Source organism: Oncorhynchus keta, chromosome 37, assembly GCF_023373465.1.
Source record: "Oncorhynchus keta strain PuntledgeMale-10-30-2019 chromosome 37, Oket_V2, whole genome shotgun sequence".
In the NCBI taxonomy this organism is placed as follows: domain Eukaryota; kingdom Metazoa; phylum Chordata; class Actinopteri; order Salmoniformes; family Salmonidae; genus Oncorhynchus; species Oncorhynchus keta.
In genome coordinates, this window is record NC_068457.1 from 8,159,968 (window position 1) to 8,186,856 (window position 26,889).

The window sequence follows — 26,889 nt, forward strand, 5'->3', positions numbered from 1 at the left end:
ACAAAGTGGGCTCTGTTTTTGCTAATTTACCATATTGATAGCTTTATATTATTAAACATTTTGTATCCATACAGTACGTTGCATAACTGTTCTCAAAACGGTTCCCTCCCTCCATCTCAGCTGCTGATTGGTTTTATAAGCGGGCTTGTCAGATGTCACAACGGGGGTTACTGTTGTGCTAGGTAGCTAGCCTGAGTAATATCAGGCGCCGTTTTATATATATATATATTTTTTTTTTTCCTAAACTCGAGTTTTCTATTTCTACTATTTGGCTAATGTTGGATAGACCAGCATGGATTTCGACGAATTGTTTAGTGAACGAACATTTCAGTTTTCTGACTTTCAGGAGTTTACGGTAAGTTAGCCTATCATGGCGAGTGACGCTAGCTGAGTTGGCTAGTTTAGGTGGTTAAATATGATCGCAAACGGGTTGATGTGACCTATTTGGTAATAATCGCATTTTAAATATGCATACCAGGTTAAACACGTGTTGTATGCCTTTTAATTGAACATCAAAACACGGCAAGGTTAACGCTTACTTGACAGTAATGTACTAGCTCACGCGTTAACGAAGCTAACCAGCCTGCTAACGTTAGCTACATGTGATTGTGGCTGTTCTGGATTTAGGTGACAACTCGAAGTTGAAGCGAACGTTAACCTCGTAGAACGGTAGCCAGCAAACACAGTAGGATAACCGACTATAAGAGGCAATTTGTGGGATTGCTAACATATTCCAACCGTGTTGACATGACTTGGTTGTGTAAAGTTGGCTAACTTGACGTTAGCGTTATTTCAGGTTCGTTTTTGTCATGTCGGCCCTTCGCTCAATGATTCACTTTGCTCTCTGATCTGCCTTCACAGTTTCTTCCTGGACATCAGAAACTGTCAGAGAGAGTGCGGAAGCGATTGTACTATGGCCTGGACCAAGACGGGTCTCCAGATTCCCTTTCCTGTCCTGTTACAGGTTAGCTATTCTGTCTGTTAGGTTATGTCCTGTCCGCGTGTGACTGTGTTGTCAATTTGAATGATTGGATTCTTATGTTTGGAAAATGATTTCTAGATATTGCTGTGGAACTCCTTCAGAAATCTGCCCCGAGCCCAATTCGAAAACTGCACAAGAAATATGCCGCTCATGTCGCGAGGTATGTTGTCAGTGAATGTTGACACTTGTTATCCTTTCTGGGCGTGTAATGGTCTCCATAACTTAATGTACATGGTCTGTTTTTCAGGGAGGCGTGCATCTCTCCATGTGCCATGATGTTGGCCCTGGTCTACATTGAAAGGCTACGACACAGGAACCCCGAATACCTGCAAAAGATCTCCTCCTCGGACCTCTTCCTTATCTCCATGGTATGTGGGCCAAAGGTTGGATGCGTCTGAAATGGCACATTTACATTTACATTTAAGTCATTTAGCAGACGCTCTTATCCAGAGCGACTTACAAATTCCCTTTGTAGTGTACTGCTTATGACCAGACCCAAGATCTGCATTTCACTGTTCGTCTACACCTGTTGTTTACAAAATCATGTGCCACGTTTTTTAGTTGATTAATTGGAATGGGTGCCATTTGCGACTCACCGGTTGTCCCTCCAGAATTAGTCAAAGGCTATTTAGCCCATGTGATAAGTATTAGGTCCTCTCACCAGAATTAGGCCATGGCTATGCATGTGATGGGCACAGTACAGCTTGTTATGAACATGGGTCTCTGTAATTGCTGGGCATGTAAGGCCCAGACCCATATACTACACCCAATTCTTGTTCAATTTAGAATTTGTGTGTTTTTAGACCAGGGGTAGATGTAAGAGTGTGTCTGGGAAAGCATCCTGTCATGTTATCAAATCATATTTTACTCGTCACGCACAGTTTACAGCAGGTATAGAAGACGCAGCAAAATGCTTATGTGATAGCTTCAACAATACAGTACATCAGTCAATAACAATGTTTAAGTCAAAAGATAACAAGTAATAGAATTAATCAGATGGAACCTCCTGTGTAGTATGTGTGAGGAGATGGATGCAAACACAACTTGCTTTCTATGACATATGGACTGATCTTAACCTCCTAATCCCGTGCCGCCTTTCCTCCAGATGGTTGCCAGCAAGTATTTGTACGACGAAGGGGAGGACGAGGAGGTGTTCAACGACGAGTGGGGGGCAGCTGGGAAACTGGACGTCCAGACTGTCAACACCCTGGAGATGAATTTCCTCGACGCCATTGTAAGTTATACGTAGTATTACATACTACACCACAGGCACAGAAACGTGTGGTCCTACTCAGAGCCATGTGGTGTGTGGGTCAACCGCTAGTCCCCCCCCCGCAGAACACTTTTGTTGACAGAAGGTGCAGGATTTTTATTTTTTTGCCTGATTTTAGATATGTTTCTGCTAAAAAATTCTGACATTTTGGTCGGCTTTTTTAGCCATATTGTCTATAATTAGATACATGCAGCTTCTCTTCTGTCATTGTTTCCCTAGAAGACTAAATAAACCCTTGCTCACCAGAATGTCATAAATCGATAGAAGGAATGCTTCAAATTAGTTGACATTGGTAAAAATGTTCTGTTGTCTCTGCTTCTTTAATGGAACAAAGACGTTCACGAACCGGGAGAAAATATTTTCTGTGTAAATTTCCAAATAGCATCAGTGTGACTGACTGGTTGTAAGGAAGTAGGAAGCTGTGAAAATGACCCAATGGGTTTCTGAAAAAATGTCAGTTCGGCTTGGATGCATATTTAATGTGGTTGAAATACTATCAGCTTTTATGATGCTGATAAAGATTGCACCTCTACAGACGATATCTAACTGCGCATTCACTTTCTCTCAAGATGCTGAAAGAAAGAAATCATATTTCTCTCATCCTTTTCGAGTCAAAATGTTTCCTACATTTGGTGTATCATTTTATTGCAAGAAATGCTGAATTCTGCTGGAGTTAATATTAAGGCTGTGTGAGAGGTTATAGACCTAAAGTCAGTGTCCAGATTTCAGTTTCCATTTTACCCATCTGAACAGTAGGCTACAGTTCCCTTGAAGTGTCATATTTGAAAGTATAGTGCATAACATAGGGGTGTGGTGTGTGTGTGTAACTTTGAAAGTTTCTTCAAGTGCAGTTAAAAAAAACATAAAGTGCTATGATGAAACTGGCTCTCATGAGGACCGCCACAAGAAAGGAAAACCCAGAGTTGCCTCTGCTGCAGAGGATAAGTTCATTAGAGTTAGAGTAACAGACATATCTCAACATCAGCTGTTCAGAGTTCAATTTGACCTTCATGGTCAAATTGCTGCAAAGAAACCACTACTAAAGGACACCAATATGAAGAAGAAGAGACTTGCTTGGGCCAAGAAACACGAGCAATTGACATAAGACCGGTGGAAATCTGTCCTTTGGTCTGATGAGTTCAAACTGTGTCTTTGTGAGAAGCAGAGTAGGTGAACGGATGATCTCTGCATGTGTGAATCCCACCGTGAAGCATTTAGGAGGTGTGGAGGTGTATTGCTGGTGACACTCAGTGATTTTATTTAGAATTCAAGGCACACTTGACCAGCATGGCTACCAAAGCATTCTGCAGCAATCCCATCTGGTTTGCGCTTTGTGGGACTATCATTTGTTTTTCAACAGGACAATTGCCCAACACACCTCCAGGCTGTGTAAGGACTATTTGACCAATAACGGAGAGTGCTGCATCAGATGACCTGGCCTCCACAATCCCCTGACATCAACCCAATTTGAGATGGTTTCGGTTGAGTTGGACCACAGTGACGGAAAAGCAGCCAACAAGTATTCAGCATACAATATGTAGGAACTCCTTCAAGACTGTTCGAAAAGCATTCCTCATGAAGCTGGTTGAGAGAATGCCAAGAGTGCGCAAAGCTGTCAAGGCAAAGGGTGCCTGGCTACTTTTAAGAATCTCAAATATAGAATATATTTTGATTTGTTTAACACTTTTTGGTTTCTACATGTGGTGTTTTGATGTCTTTGCTATTATTCTACAATGTCAAAAATGGTACAAATAAACAAAACACAAACCTTTGAATGTGTAGGCGTGTCCAAACTCTTCAAGTTAACTAATGGGTAAAACTAAGGGGTAAAACTCTGGAAAGTTGAGTGAAGTTCGCTCTCGTGCTTCTCTGCGCAAGCTGCGCACCCCCCCTCCCCCTGTCATCCACACAATATTTCATGACCCTAGACCCACCCGCCTGCTGTTATAACCACAGGGACTGTAGTTTGTGTCAACCCGCGCATCACTCATTTTTAAATCCCATTGTACTGTATTTGTATGGCCATAATTTACAATCTGACAGCTGCTCTCACTTCTGTGTTTCAGGAGTGGAGCCTCTTCACTGAGCCCGGGGACTACTTTGGCATACTGAATCAACTCGAAACTAGGTTTGTGGTTCTTGTTTTCACCTAGATAGTTTTTTATGCTAGTGCAGGTTTCCCCAACTGTCGCCCTGCGGGCCGAATTTGACCCGTGGGTGATTTTATTTGGCCACCTAAGTTTGTTGTTGAATGTAAAAACACCAGCAAAATATTTCCATGCGTTTTTAATTCTGTAACTCTGTTCCAAAGTATTCCTATGCATAATAGAGATACAGTGCTTGTGATCGTATACAAATGTATGCCAGATTTGAAATGATTGTTTTAATCAAATATTTTATCTGTTTGGGCTTCTTGTAAAAAAAAAAAAATAATGTTTTAAAAATTGGTCAGGGTGGGTGTGTGACTCCTAATGCATTAGAAACACAAGAAGCTATGAAGGGTTGGGAATGTCATAGAGACTTCTATTTTTGTAGGCCCCGTGATTTTTCAGAGAAGAACTAAATTAGTAGTGTTGAGTTCTTGTGGTAATTTGCCTGGCATAGGGACTGTAGATCTGATACAGAGCTAGCTGCTAGTTCAAACAAAGGGTGGGTTGTGTGTGTCACATGTCATTTGTTTGCCAGACTCTGTTCTACGTCCATCTCTCTCTCTGTGTTTGCATAGAGTGTGTGTATTAACTCAGACCTGTTGTGACAACAGTATTGCAGAGAAGCAGGGGATGAAGCGAGGCTGGTTCACCTACACTGACCTCTGTGTGCTGCTGGAGCAGGCGGCCTGGCGACAGGCTCTGACGGCCATCTACCTGCACTTTGCCAAGGTGAGGAAGGGTCAGCGGGCAGGGGCAGTGGGGTGCACTAAATGACTGAGTTGTGGGTCATGCTCAGTATGGGCACACTGTAGCAGAACATTTTGAATTAGAAAATAGCATTTCTTATTTGACACGTTCGGGTAGTATATATATATATTTTTTTTGTTCCTGTTTTGTGCCGAATGGACACGACTCACCTGAAAGTAACATGTCAATGTCATGGAAATTCTTACACAGGGACACTCAAAGTCAATCTTAAATGAATCATTGTTTGTCAGCACGCTGGAGAGTTTCCATCAAACTTAATGCACCATAGTGAACATCTGTCAGAAGCTCTGCTGAGGCAGTCTCAGCAGTTGTCTTATATACGGATATACACAGACGACTTATATTTGCAGAAGTAATTCAATACTGGGTCATACATGTGACCAATACCTCGCAAGGCTTCTTCTCTCTAAGCTGGGACCTTGAAACTGAAATATCTTTCGTTTTCAAAACAAGGTTTGGGCCTACTGACAAATTGTAGACACTGATAAGTGAGGAAATTGGTTATTAGAACAGCACATGAATAGAACACAGAAATTAGTGATAAGAAAAGCACAAGTATAACATTTCCATCGTATCAATTTCCGAAAACTGCAAATTTCAGAAACCCACGTAGACTGTGTTGATTGAAAGAAGCAACACTTTTGAAAGTAGTCAGTTGGGGGGGGGAAAGGAAAAACATAAATGAAAGAAATCTACTAAATCCACGTCCTCACCTCTCTCCAGGTGACCTGCATGCTGGGGCTGGTGTATCTGACCAGTGTCGCGGGCCTTATCGCCACCAGCCTCCCCAGGAGCAGCCAGCCCCTGGCCCCAGTCCGCCAAGTCCACCTGCTGAGCTCCAGCCTCTCTCCACCTCCACTAGGCCTGCTCCCAGTCCCAGAGACAACCAGTCCAGCATCCGACCGACCTCGCTGCTGCGTCTTGGGCAACGACAGTCACAACCGCCGGCCTGGCACTCTGCACACCCACGACGACCACAACCACGGCTCGCCAACCTCCTCCCAGACCTCTATACTGTGTCTATGGGGCTCTATCCTCACTTCGCTAAGCCACACTGACCCCCACCCCCAGCCTGACACTGAACCAGCCTTGTCCGCCTCCTCTCTGCACTGCCCCGGCTGCCAGGTTACAGTGGGGAGCCTCCCTCCTGGCTCCATCCAGTGCGGCCCACATAACACCTCTGCTCCGCTACTAGAGCCTGGACACCCTGGCCACCCGGCAGCACCGTGGCTGGCCCCTGCCCCCCTCCTCTACGGAGCTGCCCCGATGCTCCTGGACTCCCGTCTGACTGGCATGGCACCGCTCTGTGTCGGACCCTGCTGCCCACAGTTCATGCTGCCCATCGAGAAAGCCCCATCTCTCCTCATGCCCAGCTAGACGCAGACGGACAAAACAAGCCACTATCGTTACCCTTCAATGACGATGACGCCGGACTCCAAATGAAACCAGCTGGTTTTTCAGAATGCATCCGTTGCAGTGAAAGGAAAGTGACATTTTGTTTTGTATGTGCTTTTTTTTTTTTTTTTTTTTTTTTTTTTTTTTTTGCATATACTGTCTAAATTTGAGATAAGGGCCCCTAAAGGTGAGTAGCACATTTTTGTACAGTGGTTTGCCAGCTGAATTGGTGTAAATAAGTAAGATGACCTCATAACAGCGTGAGATCTGAGTTCTGTGCTCAGGCACTTATCTTTTCTAATGTTTATTTTTCAAAGGTTGGATCACGCAGCTTTTCAATGGGTGTTTCTAGAAGGTGTGTACACGGCAAACTAATATTTCATGTGTGGTTTAAAAATACACATGTCTAAGCATGGCTACCATACACAGTGTTTGTTCCTACCTAATCTTTAGCCTGGGTACCAGATGTGTTTGTGGAATGATGGAACAAACAGACTGGTACCCAGGCTACCTACACTTTACCTATGTTTGAAAATGGGGGGGATTGTGGTGGTTGGGCTAAGTCATGTTAGATGGAAGAGTTCAGTTTTGATGTGACTTTATAGCCATTTGAGAATGTTGAGAAAGTAAGTTGTCTCCACAAAAGCAAGGCTGCTTTCTAAGTCAGTACTTTAAGAAGGGAGTCAATTTAGCCTGGTGCCAGATCTTTTTGTGCTCTTGCCAACTCTTGCTCTCCTTGTCAAGCCAAACATTGCATGACAATGAGCGAGTGACAAGGAGTTGGATTGTTGGCACATACAGACTTGCACTCAAGCTAGAGACAACTAGCTTGCCTACATTTGATTTGCCATGGAGTCTTTGGGTCCTTCTTTTTCTCAGTTATTGCAGTTATTTTTAAAATGTTAACATATTTATGCTTTTTTGGGGGTTTGTTAATAATAACTAGATCAGCAAAGCCACAGATGGCTACTGGTCCCTGCACTGAACAACAGAGATTCAATTATTTGTATTATTCCTGTGGGGGGAAAAAAACATTAAATTCATATCATATTTCAAGTAACTATTTATTTTACCATGACAGAATGCAGTGGCTCTATCTGATTTCATGTTTTTCCAACAGAATGCAGTGGCTCTCTCTGATTTCACGTTTTTCCAACAGAATGCAGTGGCTCTCTCTGATTTCACGTTTTTCCAACAGAATGCAGTGGCTCTCTCTGATTTCACGTTTTTCCAACAGAATGCAGTGGCTCTCTCTGATTTCACGTTTTTCCAACAGAATGCAGTGGCTCTCTCTGATTTCACGTTTTTCCAACAGAATGCAGTGGCTCTCTCTCTGATTTCACGGTTTTCCAACAGAATGCAGTGGCTCTCTCTCTGATTTCACGTTTTTCCAACAGAATGCAGTGGCTCTCTCTCTGATTTCACGTTTTTCCAACAGAATGCAGTGGCTCTCTCTCTGATTTCACGTTTTTCCAACAGAATGCAGTGGCTCTCTCTCTGATTTCACGTTTTTCCAACAGAATGCAGTGGCTCTCTCTCTGATTTCACGTTTTTCCAACAGAATGCAGTGGCTCTCTCTCTGATTTCATGTTTTTCCAACAGAATGCAGTGGCTCTCTCTCTGATTTCACGTTTTTCCAACAGAATGCAGTGGCTCTCTCTCTGATTTCACGTTTTTCCAACAGAATGCCACACAACTGAAATGGGTCATAACCAGTCTACTGTTTCCTGTTGTTTTTTGTTTTTTTAAATAAGAGTTTTGAATACGATGGCGCCTGACATCAAACATGATTGTTTTGGAAATGTATTTAATGATTGCAATTTTCATCCAATAACCTTTTCATGGAAACCTAACATCCTCATATGGGTGAGTTGTAATTGTGCAAAACACAATTTTTCATTAAAATTTATTTTATTTTATTTTAAGATCTGTTTTTGCAATTAATTAGTATCCCTCTTTAACATACCCATTTGGTCGGGGAGACCTGACCAACAGTAAAAGTCACTCATACACCATTTTGTCTTATTTTCCATTTTTGAGCAGGAAGAGGTCTTCTTTCTGCATAGAAATAGAATTCCTCGAATGGGGATATCCATTCTTGAATGGGGATGTAAATTCTAAGTCATACTGTTTCTATGTATCTCATCCTGGAAAAACAGTTAGCACTTCTCATATTTTTCTACTCAAGATAGTTTCTTGCTAGGGAATTTATGATTATTTAAACATTTGACTTGGTTTTACATTGACACGTTTCTAAATAAAACCTTTTTCAAATCGGACTGAGATTTTGAAGCATGAAATCCTTTAATTTTGTAAACAATGTACAAAACATTCAATGTGTAGAAATCTGTAATAAAATGTTTGAACCTTAAAAGGTTTGGTTTTCATTTGTCATTTATGTCTGTATCGCTGTCCACTTTGACAGACAGTATGTAATGTGAGTTGTCAACATTGTGAGATGAATAGCTCAGTCTTGGCACGCGCGCACACACACACACACCCTAGAAAGCAATATGCCATTTGAGCTCACATCTAGGGAACTGCAAAGGCGCTGATCTGAATGTGTGGTGTCAAGCAAGGCGACATTAACCTGGTCACAGATTTGTTTGGGCTGTCTTACCAATTCACACAGTCTGTCAAAACTGCACAAACAGATCTGGGACCAGGCTAAGGCACTGTCACCTAAGCCATCAGCTTTTGGAATCTCAATTGTATTTCTTTTCATTCCTCACTTATTCATCTCTGTATAGGTTATAGCTCTCTGTTTCTTACTGCTCTGCTCTACTCTACTTAACTACCGGTACGCCCTTGTTGTGTAACCACAGCCAACCATTTCCCGCCACACACTCCCATCCTGCCCCATCCTCTCCCCATTCTGCACCAATTTTCTCCCCATTCTACCCCATCCTGCCCCAATCCACTATCCATCCTCTCCCTATACTGTCCTCATCCTGTCCCCATCCTCTCCCAATCGTGCCCTCCATGAGCGGGCACGATTGTACAGTTCCCGCTCAGCCCAGTCAAAACTGTTCGCTGCTCTGGCCCCCCAATGGTGGAACAAACTCCCTCACGACGCCAGGACAGCGGAGTCAATCACCACCTTCCGGAGACACCTGAAACCCCACCTCTTTAAGGAATACCTAGGATAGGATAAAGTAATCCTTCTCCCCCCCCCCTTAAAAGATTTAGATGCACTATTGTAAAGTGGCTGTTCCACTGGATGTCATAAGGTGAATGCACCAATTTGTAAGTCGCTCTGGATAAGAGCGTCTGCTAAATGACTTAAATGTTAAAAAATGTCAATCCTCTCTCCACCCTGTCCCTGTCTTACCCCCCCATCCTGCCCCATTGCTCTCTCCATCCTCTCCTCCCCCCTTCCAGTCCTCATCCTGTTCCCATCCTTTCCCCTCAGGTCCATCGGCTGGTCCTGGTGGACAAAGAGGACGTGTGCAGGGGGATCATCTCTCTCTCCGACCTGCTCCAGGCCGTGGTGTTAACCCTGGCAGGTTATGACACCCTTTTAGCCTCAAAACACCTGTGGGAGTCAGGCCCTCTTGCCCTACCTCCATCTTCCACCGCCTCTAGCCCCACCTCCCCGGCCCAGGTAGGTACACCCTTTTTCTCTCCTCTTCCCAATCCCTCCAGCTCGCTGACTGGCTGTCAGACACGCTTCTTTGACCCCCCCTGTTTCTCTGAGCTTCAGCCACGTATCAACCCCGAAGCACCAACATGCAAGTGGGCACACACGCACATGCACACACACACATGCACACACACAAAGGGTGATGATGATGACCTCTGACCTATCATTCCCTGCTTGCCTGATGCATGGGGCGCAGGATAAATCCAATGACTTTCAGAAGGAGTGGAATCTTGAAGATTCCAAGCCTTTGTGGTTGACATTCTATGGACTAACTGTAGCTTAAAGTTACAGTATGGCACTAGAGGAATGTGGTGATGTATCTGCATAAAGATGTGATGATATCCAATTTGATCTGTGTGCCAAATGGCACCCTATCCCGTGTAGTGTAGTGTACTACTTTTGACCATTGTCCATAGGGCTCAGGTTGAAAAGTTAAAAAAAATATTTTGGCTTGTGCAAGCCGGAACGGCTCATAGGAGCACGAGCCTATCTCCTGTTTCTGTAGCGTGAGGCAGCATGATAGACAAGTACAGCCCCTGGACAGGACACTAGTCTATCTCAGGTCAGTAGTGCACTATATATAGGTAATAGGGTGCCATTTGGGATGCAACCGTGTTGTACATTTGCATCTCTCAGATTGGTTTGTGTCTATGGCAAGGATCTGTAATGGAGCGTATTATCTACATTTATGCTGATATAATGCACACAAACCTTTTTTTAATCATATGCTTTGGTTATAATCATTCCAATCTTTGATCATATTGCATCTCCACTCTTGTTTTTTCTTTTCCAGAGATTTCAAGCAAATCAAACTGAGATCACTAGAGAACAATGTGAAGTGGATGAAAAGGGAGACCGTTTTCAAAATGTCATCGTACTGCTGTGGAGAGAAACATAATCTGCAACAATCAACTGTATCAGTTGAGTTCAATAAAACACAATTGTCCTTAGTTGCATTTGATCAAATTGATGATGTAAGTTTGTGTTACTTTGTTGCGCTGAATTTGTGCTTTATTAAACATGTTCTAATCAATTTTACTTGTTTTTTTATAATGGACTTGCACAATGGATTTCACTGTTTTATGTAAGCTTTTCAGGGTAAGAAGTGGAGAAAGAAATATGAATTGTATTTTACGAATCAGTGGATAGCAGTATCCACTTTATCCAGCTGATGTCAGTAAATAGCTATTGTTTTCGCAAAACCAAGAGGGCAGTAAACAAGGAAGCACGTGACATGCTGATCCAGAAAACTGTGTGTCCACTCGATAGCACAGCTACAAAGTAAGAAATGACTGCATAGTAAGAATGAATGAAAAACACATTTTTCGTTTTGGTCATAAATTAAGGTTAGGCATAAGATTACCAGGGTGGTTGGGGTTAATTTTAAAATCACATTTGAAGAAGAGCGATAGTAGAAATGGGCGGGGTTTATGACTTTGTGGCTGTGGTAACTAGTGACGAGCAGTACCGTCGGGGTCCTACTTTTTTGTAACAGTGACGGGCCTGCGTGGATCTATCCGCCTATCCATACCCCGTGATCACCAAAACAACATAACAAAGTGGGGGGCGAAAAATGGCGAGCGGAGAGGAGGCTAGACGCCCCTCGGTTTCTTCCTCTGCCGTCCTCGAGGACCTGTTCCCTGCCGGAGGATCAGAGCCAGTATGTGGGGACGAGAACCCTGAGCTTGTGCAACTGCGAGAGCGTCTCCAAGGCTGGCTATCGCAATATGAGCCGTTGCTGTTATGGGTGCAGAGGCTGCTTGTTTGGGAAAGGCCGCTCTACAGCATCTTTGTTGCGCTCACGCTGAACACCTTGTTCTGGTAATGCTAAAATCATTAGTAAGAATCACTCATGTCATCGGTGATGTTGCCCTGGAATGGGAAGATGCACTGTCGCGACTGTTTTATCTTGGTAGTAGCAACGCCAGCTAGCTACTTGCTGTAGTGTCGCTAGATTGAATGACAGCGAGACATCGATAATCCCTCGGACGACAGCGACGCTAGCTCGGTGGCTAATTACCTATTTAACGCTGTCAGTTGGTAGTTTAGCATGCCAAAATGTACCCTGCTAGTATCAATTAAATGAATAACGTTTAGCCAAATACCGTACATTAGTTACAAGTTAGCTATCTTTGAAATAGCAGTACCTAGTTGACAGCTGTCTAATCTAGCTACCTTGCTAACAAGACGTTTTGGAGCGTTCGGATAGAAATGTGTAAATGTAGAACAAACATGCCTCTCCAACATGTAGACCAAGGAATCATGATGGCTGTATTCATGGCATTTATATCTGCAACGTTTGACAACTGAACGTGGCCAAGTTGACAGTTCTGTTTCATGTATTGTCCTGAACCAGGACAGGGGGCTAGCTGACAGTCTATTCACTCCTGTGGCTAGCTAGCTACTTAACGTTAGCAAATAGCTAGGAACATTTTAAAATGGCATGGGTTGTTTTCATGTGTGTTACAGGTTTCTGTCTTCGACGTCCCTGCGTCCTCTCTTCCTCCTGAGTCTTTCCATTCTAGGGCTCATGCAGCTGGAGAGATGGAAGCATAAATTACCTCTTACAACCGGTAAGTAAGCGCATAGTAGGTGCATGCATGCATTACTCTTGCAACACCCACCACCCCTGACTCTGGGGTCAGTGTGAAGTCTGAAATGCTGGTACAGGTCACGCTTTGATAAGATGGTTGAATGTTGTGGATTTAGATTTGATTTTACATGTCATTGTTCTGATGACTTTGATTCCCAAGGCTATTTATTCTATGAAGTCTAAAATGTATTGTTGATGATGTTGGACTTAGATGGAAAAAATCTCTCCTGTCTACTCTCTCTGCTACAGTTCAGTATCCTGAGGCCAACCCACTGGAAAGGTACACCTCTTGACTCAGTTAAAGGTCCAATGCAGCTGTTTTTAAACTGTGTCAAATCATTTCTGGGTAACAATTAAGTACCTTCATGTGATTGTTTTAAATTGAAATAGTACAAAAATAAACATATTTTTTAGCAAAGAGCAATTAATCAACAAATTTAGCTAGGACTGACTGGGAGTGGTCTGTAACATTAATTGTTGTTGGCAGAGAGGTTTGGAACTGTTTCTTATTGGTGTATTCATTCATTTACTGCATGGAGATGTCACCATTGAAGGCCAAAACTCCATCCCACCAAAATAGGCTGAAATTTCAGGCAGTCTTTTCAAACGGCTCTTATACTAAAAGGGTTATTATCATCATTTGCACAATTTCACAGTATTATTCCAACCTCATTGTGTGGAAATGTGTGTGTGTATATAAAACACAGGAAAATCACGATTTTTGACTGCACTGGGCCTTTAAACACATCCTACTCCACCCTGCTCCTATAACACCTTCAAGCACTTTATTGTTATAGTGACTCATGTGATTATTCAGGCGTTTTCCCTACTTGTTTGGTGTTCTGTACCTGTCAATAGCACCAGGGCACATATTTATAAAGAGTAGTAGAAGAGCTGATCTAGGATCAGGCTCACCCTATCTATTATAAGCACTCCTACTCTGAGATGCTTGAAGCTTTTTAGGTCTGGATTAGTTCTGCTTGTGTTCATTTGTTCATCCCACGGTCTCTTTCTCTGACTGCAGAGAGGCCATGAGTGTGCAACCCCGGCTCCTCAGCATTCCAGAGCTCAGCCACCACCTGGTGGAGAGCTACCTCTACTACTGCCTCTACGTCCAGGAGATGCTGCAGTACAAAAGGCAGAACCACGGAAAGGTATGTTGGGTTTGATGGCGGCTCAGTGGGTTAGAGCTCATTGCCTCCAACATCAGGGTTGTGGGTACGATTCCCACGTTGGCCACATGTACTGATTGTGTCATTTGGTATCTGTAGGTTGAAGTGTATTAAAGCAACGGCTAAATTACCATATTGTTGTTAAGTGCCTCAGTCATGGTTTATCAAAACAGTAAATTGCTTGAGTTGTGTATTTTTTTGTATATCTGAAGGAGTTAAGGCTGGTGGGAGGAGCTGTAGGAGGACAAGTTCATTAATGGCTGGAATGGAATTTATGGAACGTAGTAAAACGTGATTTCCATATGTTATACCGTTGCATGAATCCCATTCCAGCCATTATAACGAGCCTCCCCGCTATAGCTCCTCCCACCATCCTCCTCTGATCTGAAGAGGTATTTGCTGATGCTGAAGTAGTCGTCCCTCCCCTACACTAGTTTCAGCCAACTTGCAGGTTTAATGGCACTGCGTCTCTTTTCTCCCTCCAGTTCTGTGCCATGATGTGCTCTGGTTGTTCTGTGCTCGCTGTGGTGGGACACTACGTACCAGGAATCATGATATCCTATATCATCGGTGAGCTGCCTTGCGTTTTCAATAATTTTCCCTTGTTTTTCACAAAGGCAACCAACCAACCAGTATGCCAATGGGTGTGGTTGTCTGTAAGAAAAGCAGTGCTACTGCATAACAATTGCCAACCAAAGTTATTGCCAATAACTTCTAAATGCAACCTTCATACCACCATTTATAGTGTTGCCATTCTCCAACCTAGAAATGTATTGTGATTTGGCCATTTGTGAAGCTCAGTATTCCAGGGTCGTAGTCAATAGTGCACACAGTAGCCAGACATTTGCAACGTTGTAGCGTTTGGAGTAAATGGTTTCATTGCAAAATGTTTTGCTACGGTGTTCACTAATGAATACGACCCTAAATATATCCCTTTCTCTGGTTTACACTGAAGATTGAGTGCGTTCCAAATGGCACCCTATTCCCTATATAGTGCACTACTTTTGACCAGAACGCTATGGGCTCTGATCAAATGTAGTGCACTATGTAGGCAAAAGGGTGCCATTTCGGATGCTGCGCTTGTCATGGTGAGTCAAAAGCCATTGAAGTGCCACATTAGGGTTGTTTTTTTTTTTGTCCTGTGCCCAGCGCTGAGTGTGTTGGTGTGGCCTCTGGTGGTGTACCACGAGCTGATCCAGCGGATGTACACGGGCCTGGAGCCCATCCTGATGAAACTGGACTACAGTATGAAGGGAGACACGCAGCACCACAAGCACGATAAGAGGAGTGAGTTTACTGTGTGTGTGTTTGTGTTTGGTGTGTGTGTGCCCTCCGCCATTCACGTCACCAGGTCCCCTCTCTGGCTGTGAACACTGAACGTCAGGGTTGCCTGGTGTTAGATTCTAATTCCCAGAGTAAAACACTCAACAGACATGATAAAAGCTTAACCATGTTTGTTCTGCCCAGAGGGTCAATATAGCTGCATTCAAGACAAAAACATTTTCACACAAGCACTGATATTTAACCGATCCTCATAGGCGGAGTCTCCTCCTACACATCTGTAGGATGTGTAATCGATCCCTGCACTCAACACATTCCAAGCTTAATTGCACACATTGTATACCTTCCTCCTATAACCCTTAACTTCTGGTGTAGACCCTCTAAACCTCAGAACTACATCAGTGACATTAAGAAATATATTTCCTATTCTCAGAACCCGTTCTCCTCCCGGTTTGTGTCACTAGTGTGGCAGCTGGAGCACATTTATTTTCAGACATGTAAGGATTTGGGGTTTCCACGGATCCTAAAAGATCTTAAGTCTTAAATTGTGCTTTCAAAGGACTTTAAAAAATGCAACAGAGATGACTACAGTGTTTCCGTTATATTGTGCAGCTGCTTCATTGTTGCCACCGCGGGAAAAACACAAACAATTGAACTTGGCTCTCACTCCCGCTCCCCTCTTTGCACACAAGGTGAAGGGAGAGATGTATTCTGATAAGTGCAAGCATACTGAAAGTTGAGCTACATTTCAAAATATAATTGCGTGAAAGACAGTTTTTCCAACAACTACTGTTAGTGTTAAGAGTCAGCTTTATTTGAGGAACAATTATTTTGGAACTGTCAATATAAAGGAGGGGAAAAAACCACTTTACAAACGCAGGATGTAATTGAGATGATTCGCCAACGGAGCGGAGCGCACCATTTGCGATGAATGCATCAAGTAGGCTACCAATGAAACGTTTTTTTGTAGGACATTACAATTACTGTTAGATCAATTGCATGGCTAAAGAAACAATATCATATTTAGATTTAGCAATCTAGCTAATGAGTTCCCACTTCCTCAGTTGGTAAATGATGTAGCATAGTCGATCACCAAGGCCAATATGCAAATATACAGGAACATTCACCTCTAAAGAGACAAAAAACATATCTAATTATTCTGGATCCTATTTTGAAAAATTGCATATCAAAATATCCATCATGCACTCCATGAATATGTTAGATGAAATGGCGTTACTTCTTTACTTGCCACTGGAAAGTCCCTCTCGAGCCCTCCCACTTGGCTACCTTAGCTCAAACCATTTGATACCTGATTCATTTCACAAGGGAGTTATTTTCTTCACCTTTTTGGTTGTAGTCTGTTAAAGCATAATACCTCCAGAAGAGCTACTGTGTGTTTAGACATTTGTCCCAGCCCCACTCTTAACAAACCAGATTCTACAAAGCAACCTTGTTAAGCTGACTCGGGTGTGTTTGAACAGTGCTGGCTCAAAAGCCTGCACGCCCAGTTGCCTTTCTCTGGTTGACCATGTGTTTTATATAGTAACAGTGCTGTATATTTGACCTTTTGTAAGGCATTTTTTGAATCATTATGGTATTGAATATCAATATACTAAGCTGGTGTTGAAATCGAAGCCAAAATTCTGGAGACTTAGTTAATGATTAGCCCATTGGGGTAGCCTAACAAATGCATATGGGCAACCCCATGCTTTAGCCATCTAGTCTAGCCAGTAGCCACTAAACTACTACATTCGTCAGGCTCGTTGCTGAAAGAGCACACCTGCCTGATAATGAGCCACCTTTGAAAGAGACCGCCCAACATGGGCTCATTTCTGGAGAAGAATATTAGCTGGTGTGGCGCGTGCAGACCTCAATTTGTATTAAATTGCACGCCAAGTGACATTTGAATGTCTTAAAATCAACTTCTTGGATCCTGCAGTTACATTTTAAACTGTGTGTGTGTTGCAGAGGTGAAGAAGGAGGTGGAGGAAGGGGATGAGCCCAGGGCTGAGACGGAGAGCGAGAGCGAGGAGGAGCTATCCTGCTTTGCCCCACTGGTAAGCACCACGCCGTCTGCCATCTTGCACTAGGGTCGTGTGTTGTTTGTATGGACATATTTACCTATACTTGTGAGGGCCAGAACAAAAATTGGACCAACTGGGGACATTTTGTCTGGCCCCCACAAGGGAGAAAGGCTATTTCTAGGGGGTTAAGGTTAGAATTAGGGTTGGGGGTTCCAGTGCACATTGACTGTGAACACTGAGGCTGTACCCGCTTTAAGTTAGTTTTTTAACAGTGGCCAAGTACACTACTATGGCTATTTTAGCATAATATAGTCTTACCAGAGTGGCCTACCACCAAAAACAATGGAGAAAATGCATCCCATAACATTTTAACATGGAAATAGCTGTTCTATCATTCAACCTACATTAGCAGCCTATATTCCATGAGACTTGTCAAATCATTTAGCTGATTCAATGGTTTGGCTGATTCAAAATTAGACACGTGTTGCATCCCAATAATCTTTCCTTTTTCCCTAGCAATATACACATGTTCACTTCCCCTTATGGATTTGAAAGGAAATGAACGTTAATGGAAACTCCCTCTAGCCCATGCCTATAAATCTAATGCTTTTAAATATGTCTGGAATAGAACAAGCGCACACTTCAGGAGGAATGAGAGATTATTTGTACTCAATCAAGATATTCCCCTCAATGAAAGGCAAAATATTTGTTTCAGTTTTTTACAGAATGTGGTTTAATTCATGTTTGATTGTTGACATTTCCTCACAATTGAGAGGATAAGAAAATATTATGGCTTGACTTTGTAATAACCTGATTGGGCTCTAGAATGGGTTCTGTCGAGAGCCTTTCACTAAAGAACAATGGTGTTGTCATTGGTCAGGTGGATGCAAAGACCACCGCCCTGGCAATGGCCATCACTGACTCGGAGCTGTCTGACGAGGAAGCATCCATTTTGGAGAGTGGGGGGTTTTCCGTATCCAGAGCTACCACCCCACAGCTCACAGACGTCTGTGAAGGTAGGTACCCAAGCGCAGCAGGCCCTTCCTCCAAAGTATCTGTCTTGTGCAACTTGGATTCAAAAGAAAAGGAATGGTGTGTGTTCATTAGAGCAAACCGAAGCAAAAATGTTTTGCCCCATTTAAAACAAATGCTCGCCTAGGATGTTGTTATTGTCGGTCAATCAAAGCCGCACCACAGTCAGAGGCTTCATGTGTATAGCAAGTGAAGTGGGAGATTTCTATTCGACGCAAAATGGAATTGGGCTACAATGATCAACCAACTGGTAGGCTGTGGTTTCATATGAATGGAGTTGTTGTACACAAGGATGCCTCAATAAGCCTTGCTACTTTAGCTAGTTAGCTGGCTAATTTAGCTGGCTACTGTAGCTAGTTTCTTTACAAAGATTAGATGCAGTCAAGACGGACACTAGCAGATGGTATGATAGATAACCTATGGCAGCAACAAGTGTCTAACTAGCTTGTCGGTTTGCCAACTTTCTCTCTCTCTCTCTCCCTCCTCCATGCCCCACACACAGACTGTCACACACACCGGCCCCTGCTCCCCTATCGCCCCTCCCCCATCCGTCCAAGCAGAGCGCAGTGCACCGGCTCTCAAGTTACGCAAGCAGGTCTCCATTGAAGTTTAAAAAAGAATACTCTTTAAAACATGTATTTAGACTATCTGAAGAATCTATATTAATTCTAATCTTGAAGCCATTTCAAATGCCCGTCCCTAGCATATAACCCGATGTTAGACATACAGTTGAAGTCAGAAGTTTACATACACTTAGGTTGGAGTCATTAAAACTCGTTTTTCAACCACTCCACAAATTTCTTGTTAACAAACTATAGTTTTGGCAAGTCTGTTAGGACATCTACTTTGTGCATGACACAAGTAATTTTTCCAACAATTGTTTACAGACAGATTATTTCACTATCACAATTCCAGTGGGTCAGAAGTTTACATTCACTAAATTGACTGTGCCTTTAAACAGCTTGGATTATGTCATGGCTTTAGAAGCTTCTGATAGGCTAATTGACATAATTTGAGTTAATTGGAGGTGGTTTACCTTTGGATGTATTTCAAGGCCTACCTTCAAACTCAGTGCCTCTAAGCACGGGGATTTGGAGCATCATGTTGTGGGGGTGCGTTGCTGCAGGAGGGACTGGTGCACTTCACAAAATAGATGGCTTCATGAGGATGGAAAATTATGTGGATATATTGAAGCAACATCTCAAGACATCAGTCAGGAAGTTAAAGCTTGGTCGCAAAGGGGTCTTCCAAATGGGCAATGACCCCAAGCATACTTCCAAAGTTGTGGCAAAATGGCTTAAGGACAACAAATTCAAGGTATTGGAGTGGCCATCACAAAGCCCTGACCTCAATCCTATAGAACATTTGTGGGTAGGACTGAAAAAGCATGTGTGAGCAAGGATGCATACAAACCTGACTCAGTTACACCAGCGCTGTTAGGAGGAATGGGCCAAAATTCACCCAACTTATTGTGGGAAGCTTGTGGAAAGCTACCCAGAACGTTTGACCCAAGTTAAACAATTTAAAGGCAATGCTACCAAATACTAATTGAATGTAAATAATTTTCTCTACTATTATTCTGATGTTTCACATTCTTAAAATGCAGTGGTGATCCTAACTGACCTAAAACAGGGATTTTTTTTTACTAGGTTTAAATGTCAGGAATTGTGAGAAACTGAGTTTAAATGTATTTGGCTAAGGTGTATGTTAACTTCAGACTTCAACTGTATGCTGTTGACTCCTTCCTCATTCACTATATATCAGAATGACATTTTCACTGCATATTAAACGGCTACTCAGCGACATGGCGTTACCACAAGCAGGATATTGTAGATATTCACTCGCAAAAAATATATTGCCATGTGCAGGTGAGCTTTAAGCTGCTGCAATGTGACATCTGCTGGACCAAAACGGCAGAGAAGTTCAGCCTTGCGATTCACATTCTTAGAAGTCAACCCAATATTGCAATTTACTTCATGCATTGCTGACTACCTTTAACCCCATCCTCTCTCTCTCCTGTGACTGTTTAGACCTGGACCAGCAGAGTGTGCACAGTGACCCAGAGGAGGCCTTCCTAAGGGACCTACCTGAATTCCCCTCGATTGACGAGTTCCCCATCGAGCACAGCCTCCTCCACTTCCCATTGCGTGGCCCCGGTCAGGGCCAAGGGGACGAGGCTGCGGCTGGGGGAAGAGAGCCCTCGGAGGAGGAGCCCATGAGCCCTGCCAGCCTCCTCATCCAGCACCTGGCCTCCCCGCTCCACTTTGTCAACACACACTTCAACGGACATGGACGGCCGCCAGGTGGGGACCAGGGACCACTGCTGGGTGCTGGGAGAGCGGAGGTGGTGGTGCATGGGGGGGAATTGGAATCCCAGGCCCCAAGGCAGTCACTGGAAGCCCTGAGTGAGGAGATTGTGAACACGGCAATCTCCACCGTGGTACAGAACACACTGTCGGACCTGCTACGCTCCACCGAGGCAAGTAAGGGCCCATCCATCGCAGATTTCCTGCCCAGCGACATGCCCCCCAGCGCCCTGGAAAGCCCCCCTGTCGCCGAGGCAGAAAAGGACCAGGATGTGGTCGCTGCGGCGTCTGAGAGGAGTGCCGAGGAGATGCCGGACGACATGTTTGTACCGATCGAGGACGAGGACTTTGAGCTTCTGAACCAAAGTGAACTGGAGCAGATGGATGAGGGTCTGCTGGGTCTTCTCAGTCCTGATGGACAGGGGGTAGTGGGAGTGGCCTCTCCCGCAGACACACACCCATCTCCGACGCACCAACCGGAATCCTTCTAGCGTCCTCATCACCGCTCATACCCTACTGTTTTGTTTTACGTAGATATACATTATACAGATATATATGTACACTTATCAAAGTGTCTGTGGTTAGTGGCAGTTGGTTAGTGATTGAGATCACTGTGGTTAATTCTGCCTCCACACGATCACTGTGGTTGAGTCCAAATGGCACTCTATTCCCTTTATAGTGCCCTACTTTTTACCAGGGCCCATAGGGCTCTGGTCAAAAGTAGTGCACTATAGCTGGAATAGGGTACCATTTGGGATTAAACTTGTTTCTTGAGGCTTGGGCTTGATGGTACCTGTGTTTGACAGGCTTTTATTGCTTTTAACCAAGGGAACAAGCCATCTGAGATTTGGGAGCTACTAGTAATACGTTTGGGTGGCAGGAGAAGGCTTTGGTGGAACCTCGTCCCAGATTTGTTTCTGCTGTATCTTGTAATGCCAAATGGAGTTGGGTACATTACAGCACAATCTGCAATGGGTCCAGATCCACAGCCACCCTTCTTGAAGGAAATTATTAACAGATTATATGTAGATGGATTCTTTGAGAGAAAAGAAAAGGTTTTTGTTTTGATTATATTAATATATATGATAAATTATTTTTATTTAATGGTCAGTTTAATGGAAATCTATTGTCGTCATATGGGAATTTGAAAGTAATAAAGATTCTCTATGGTCAGTAACCCAAATTGATTCTACAATCTGCATTGGATTTAGATCATTAGTGAAACACACGTTCTCATGTAGGCACAAATACGTACGTTTGGGAGTTTCATTGAAGGCAGTTTATTAACCAGCAACCCCTCAAGTAAGTTCAGCAATCAATTGTGAAATCTCCCAAACAAAACTTAAGTCTGTAGTTATTAGCCATACACAAAGGAGTTATGCCATCTATTTTAACTGTCTATTAAAATTACATTTAGGGTGTATTGGACATTGTAGGCACAAATACGTATGTTTGGGAGTTTTATTGAAGGCAATTTAAAGACCAGCAAGCCCTTCAAGTAAGTTCCACACTCAGAGAAATTGTATTTTTTTTAAATCTCCAAACCAGGTGATGGTAAGAGAATCTTTACCCATACAAAACATACTTACTGTGGTATGCTGACAACCTTTTCAATTGCTCAATGTCAACATCTCAAAGGTCTATATTTTGTTAGTTGTATTCTGTATTGGTTGAAAACGAATGCAAGTGCTACTTCACCACCAATTGCTTAATATGTGTACAACTTGCAAATGTTCTGGGTACTTAATACTCTTGGAAATCCCAGACCTCGGGCAAAACATTTGTAACACTGTGGGAGGCAACCAGTCTGTCTAGAGACTAGGTACCTAACATCTGAAGAAGGTTCCAAATGCAGGTTTTGTCATGGCAATCCCACATACAACTGCCATTCGCTATGACAAATGATTGAAATAGGAATACATGCATTGCATTATCTGTCAAAAAGGTATGTTCCCTAGGTCCTATGTAACAATGATGGGAATTCTTCATTTCATAAATTGGTTACTAGTGGGAATTCAGCTCAACCAATTTAACTAGGACAGCTTTATTGCAAGTGTGCCTATCTGATCTGAATCTCAGGAGTGGGATGTACTTTAGTTTGCGCAATGGAAGATACCGTTGCATAGAAACTAATATGTAGATGCAAATTAATGTGAGGTAGAAAATGGCATCCACCAATGTCTAGCCTAAAGTTCCCCAACCCGAGTTGTCCCTGTGCACTGTATTGTAATATAGACCAACCTTTTTCCTGGCCAATGCCTTCCAAGCACTTCTGTAAAAGGTTTCCCTCAAAATGAGAGCAATTTAACATTGCATGTGAAAACCAAGCATTAAAAATGCAACTTGGAGGGAGCAAGATCTTGGACTTGTAGCAAGCATGCAATTTGTATGTTGCAGCTTAAATAGAATTTCTAGAACACTAAATTGCCAATGAGGCAATTTAGTGTGATTTCATTTAAAAGGTCATTTGTTTTACTATAATCCCACTGTAACAACTATAAAAAGACATAAACAAATGTGTTATAGAAATGTTTGCTTATGCTTTTACTGCTTCTTGATCTATAAAGGCACTTAACAAGAAATGTACTATTGTAAAGAAATGTATCTTGTCTCCTGTTTTTCAGAAACTACTCATCAATTTGATATTTTACATCTACAAAATAACACAAACAAGTTTTGAAAATGATAAGATTTATTGCAATTACAAGAGGTTAAACACTGACAGTAGCTCTTTGTGCAATGAAAGAGAATAAAATAACGAACTGAAACAAGGGATGGAATGCAGTTGAAATTGATTTAAATCCCTTTTATCCATCTAACCCATATCCTCCTCTCCCTCCTCTTCAAACTCGCCCTCCTCCTCGGCGGTGGCATCCTGGTACTGCTGGTACTCAGACACCAGGTCGTTCATGTTGCTCTCGGCCTCGGTGAACTCCATCTCGTCCATGCCCTCTCCGGTGTACCAGTGCAGGAAGGCCTTGCGGCGGAACATGGCTGTGAACTGCTCAGAGATGCGCTTAAACAGCTCCTGGATGGCCGTGCTGTTCCCGATGAAGGTAGCGGCCATCTTGAGTCCGCGGGGTGGGATGTCGCAGACTGCGGTCTTGACATTGTTGGGGATCCATTCGACGAAGTAGCTGCTGTTCTTGTTCTGCACGTTCAGCATCTGCTCATCCACCTCCTTCATGGACATGCGGCCACGGAAGATGGCGGCCACGGTGAGGTAACGGCCATGGCGGGGGTCGCAAGCGGCCATCATGTTCTTGGCATCGAACATCTGTTGGGTGAGTTCGGGCACCGTCAGCGCTCTGTACTGCTGGCTACCCCTGCTGGTGAGGGGGGCAAAGCCTGGCATGAAGAAATGCAGGCGGGGGAATGGGACCATGTTGACAGCGAGCTTACGTAGGTCGGCATTGAGCTGGCCGGGGAAGCGCAGGCAGGTGGTGACACCACTCATGGTGGCTGACACCAGGTGGTTGAGGTCCCCGTAAGTGGGAGTCGTCAGCTTCAGGGTGCGAAAGCAGATGTCGTACAAGGCCTCGTTGTCAATGCAATAAGTCTCATCAGTGTTCTCCACGAGCTGATGCACAGACAGGGTGGCATTGTAGGGCTCCACCACGGTGTCTGACACTTTGGGAGAGGGCACCACACTGAAGGTGTTCATGATGCGGTCAGGGTACTCCTCACGGATCTTGCTAATCAACAGGGTACCCATGCCAGAGCCCGTGCCGCCTCCAAGGGAGTGGGTGAGCTGGAAACCCTGAAGACAGTCACAGCTCTCAGCTTCCTTTCTCACCACATCCAGGACAGAGTCTACCAGCTCTGCTCCCTCAGTGTAATGGCCCTTTGCCCAGTTGTTACCCGCACCACTCTGTCCTTTAAACAACAAAAAGTAACGCAATGAGATGTAGGCTAGGCATATTACTATGGTAATGTGAAATTAATTTGCAATTTCAAAGCATTTTGCTCACCAAAGACAAAGTTGTCCGGTCTGAATATTTGGCCAAATGGTCCCGAGCGGACAGAGTCCATCGTGCCAGGCTCCAGATCAACTAGAATGGCACGAGGAACATACTTGCCACCTGAAATAAATGAACATACACATTATGAGTCAGTAGCTAATTTGTGACAGATTTCCATGCAAATGTTGTAAAATCTGCATTAAGAAAATATGCGAGTTTACCCACCAGTGGTACATTTTCACCAAACTGACTTGTTGCAGATAAAAATCAGCGCGATAACAGTGCACAAAAACGTTTACTTTTTCACTTAAGTTTTCATATACAAAAAAAAAAAATTGTTCCATGTGTTTCCATCGCATTTTCAACTCTACAGGTAGTTTAGTCAAACTGTTGCATTAAATAGCAAATGTTCCTACTCTGGTCTTTGTACATGCTCTCTAGCCAACAGCTTGCAGATACAGTGTGGGTAGGCTAGTCTACATGATGAGATTTATGGATAAGAGTGAGAATATTTGTATTTGTCAAACAGCAGTCAAGCATCAAGTCACCAGAATTAGACCCTCTTTATTGGAAAGGAGCATCAAGATCTCATCTGTAGCCTAAAACGGCATTGTTTCTCTGAGTCGGAGACCACACACCATGTTGCGTGACTCCAAGTTTACTTCGATATTATAGTTATCTGGAAATCTGGTTAACCTTTTTGGGATAGGGGGCAGCATTTTCACTTTTGGATGAATACCGTGCCCAGAGTGAACTGCCTCCTACTGTCCCAGATGCTAATATATGCTTATTATTAGTAGTATTGGATAGAAACACTCTGAAGTTTCTAAAAATGTTTGAATGATGTCTGTGAGTATAACAGAACTCATATGGCAGGTGAAAACCTGAACAATTTCCCTCATCTTTTTTACATGAAAGGTCTGAAATCAGGCCCATTTTATTCTGAGTTCAGATTATTCTGAGTTTGGACATAAGGTTTGTGTGAAAACTATTTCTAAGATGCATACTTTGTTTTTCTGAACTCACTTCACTGGCGCATATACAGAGGCTTGAGCTGCTGGCACATGCCCAGATCAAAATATAAAATAAACTGCTGCAGTTGATTGCAAGCCAATTGCAGAATGTGACTACAGAACAGAAGCATATCCTACAATCTGGACCGGTTGATATCAATATTTTAATTTGTTAACATCACACAGTGTGACAATGTGTTTGTTAGTTAAAGAGAACACAGCATAATGTGTTGAATACTTGACACTACTACCTGCGTAAATACACTTTAAAATCACATCAACTAGCAACTTAATGTTTTATATTTAATCAAAATGTCACAATTTAGCTAGCTACCTATGTACATAGAGGATCATTTCCAGTTAGTTACCTGTTGCCTCATTGTAGTACACATTGATTCTCTCAAGCTGCAGATCGCTATCTCCATGGTAAGTGCCAGTTGGGTCTATTCCATGCTCATCACTGATGACCTCCCAAAACTGCAAAAGTATGATGGAGTGGTTAGTGGCACGTCAGCGGGTAAAAGTTACTCATAGCATTATAGCTAGCAAGCTAAATTTAGGCAGCCATCGACAATTGAACGAATTTACTCTTCATATCAACCATGTTTAGATAACCAAATCTAGCGTTAGCTTGCTAACTAACAAATCGCAAATACTTTAGTTTGGACTTAACTTATGAGCAGGCTAGCGACACAAAGCTAGCTCATGAACGCTAACGTTAGTTCATTTGAAAAATGCAACTGCGTTTGCGATACATTTAAATTAAAAAAGTGCCCTTACCTTGGCACCGATCTGATTTCCACATTGACCGGCCTGTAGATGAACAATCTCCCTCATGTTAAAATCGAGTCGACGTGTAACTGAATAAAGATCACTTGTAAACACCTGACAATAACTGTAATGTTTACTGCGCGCCTTTTTTCTAAGCGCCTAAAGTCGAGCGAGCCGTTGAAAGAGAGGGAAAAGAAAGTTTCAGCGCGCGTGAGGAGTTTGTCTTTGCATGCATTCCATTGGCTAAATCAATATTACGTCATTATCATACAAGGCAATACATGCTTGGGTTTGTGTGTATGTATAATATATATATATATATATATATATATATCCTTATAACCCTAGCACAGGCAAAGACAGGCGGCCGCCAGCCAGTCAACGATTTTTTTTTATTTTTTACATGCAGCCAGTTGATAGCGGTGGATGGATAGATATATACAATATGTTGTATTTAAAATATGTTTATTACATGCAGTGTTTACCTATGGACCATGATATAAATAGAATTGCATAATGTAGCC

At 43.1% G+C, this 26,889-nt stretch overlaps 3 protein-coding genes across 3 annotated transcripts; 2 read left to right on the forward strand and 1 right to left on the reverse strand.

Annotated features, from left to right (window-relative positions):
• Positions 1-134: 134 nt before the first annotated feature.
• On the forward strand, positions 135-8,942 carry cnppd1 (cyclin Pas1/PHO80 domain containing 1). Its single transcript, XM_035754952.2, has 8 exons — positions 135-355; positions 862-964; positions 1,061-1,142; positions 1,230-1,350; positions 2,088-2,216; positions 4,322-4,383; positions 5,017-5,134; positions 5,897-8,942. Exons 1-8 carry the CDS (start codon positions 293-295, stop codon positions 6,548-6,550), a joined length of 1,332 nt encoding a protein of 443 aa, XP_035610845.1. The 5' UTR covers positions 135-292; the 3' UTR covers positions 6,551-8,942.
• A 2,744-nt stretch (positions 8,943-11,686) lies between these two features.
• On the forward strand, positions 11,687-23,392 carry retreg2 (reticulophagy regulator family member 2). The gene is made up of 9 exons (XM_035754953.2): positions 11,687-12,032; positions 12,681-12,784; positions 13,054-13,084; positions 13,829-13,958; positions 14,462-14,546; positions 15,126-15,263; positions 17,226-17,314; positions 18,162-18,297; positions 20,344-23,392. Exons 1-9 carry the CDS (start codon positions 11,785-11,787, stop codon positions 21,108-21,110), a joined length of 1,728 nt encoding a protein of 575 aa, XP_035610846.1. The 5' UTR covers positions 11,687-11,784; the 3' UTR covers positions 21,111-23,392.
• On the reverse strand, positions 23,294-26,562 carry LOC118370136 (tubulin beta-4B chain-like). The gene is made up of 4 exons (XM_035754955.2): positions 26,375-26,562; positions 25,963-26,071; positions 24,591-24,701; positions 23,294-24,495 (listed from the first exon to the last, which is right to left on the reverse strand). Exons 1-4 carry the CDS (start codon positions 26,429-26,431, stop codon positions 23,435-23,437), a joined length of 1,338 nt encoding a protein of 445 aa, XP_035610848.1. The 5' UTR covers positions 26,432-26,562; the 3' UTR covers positions 23,294-23,434.
• Between the last annotated feature and the right edge of the window lie 327 nt (positions 26,563-26,889).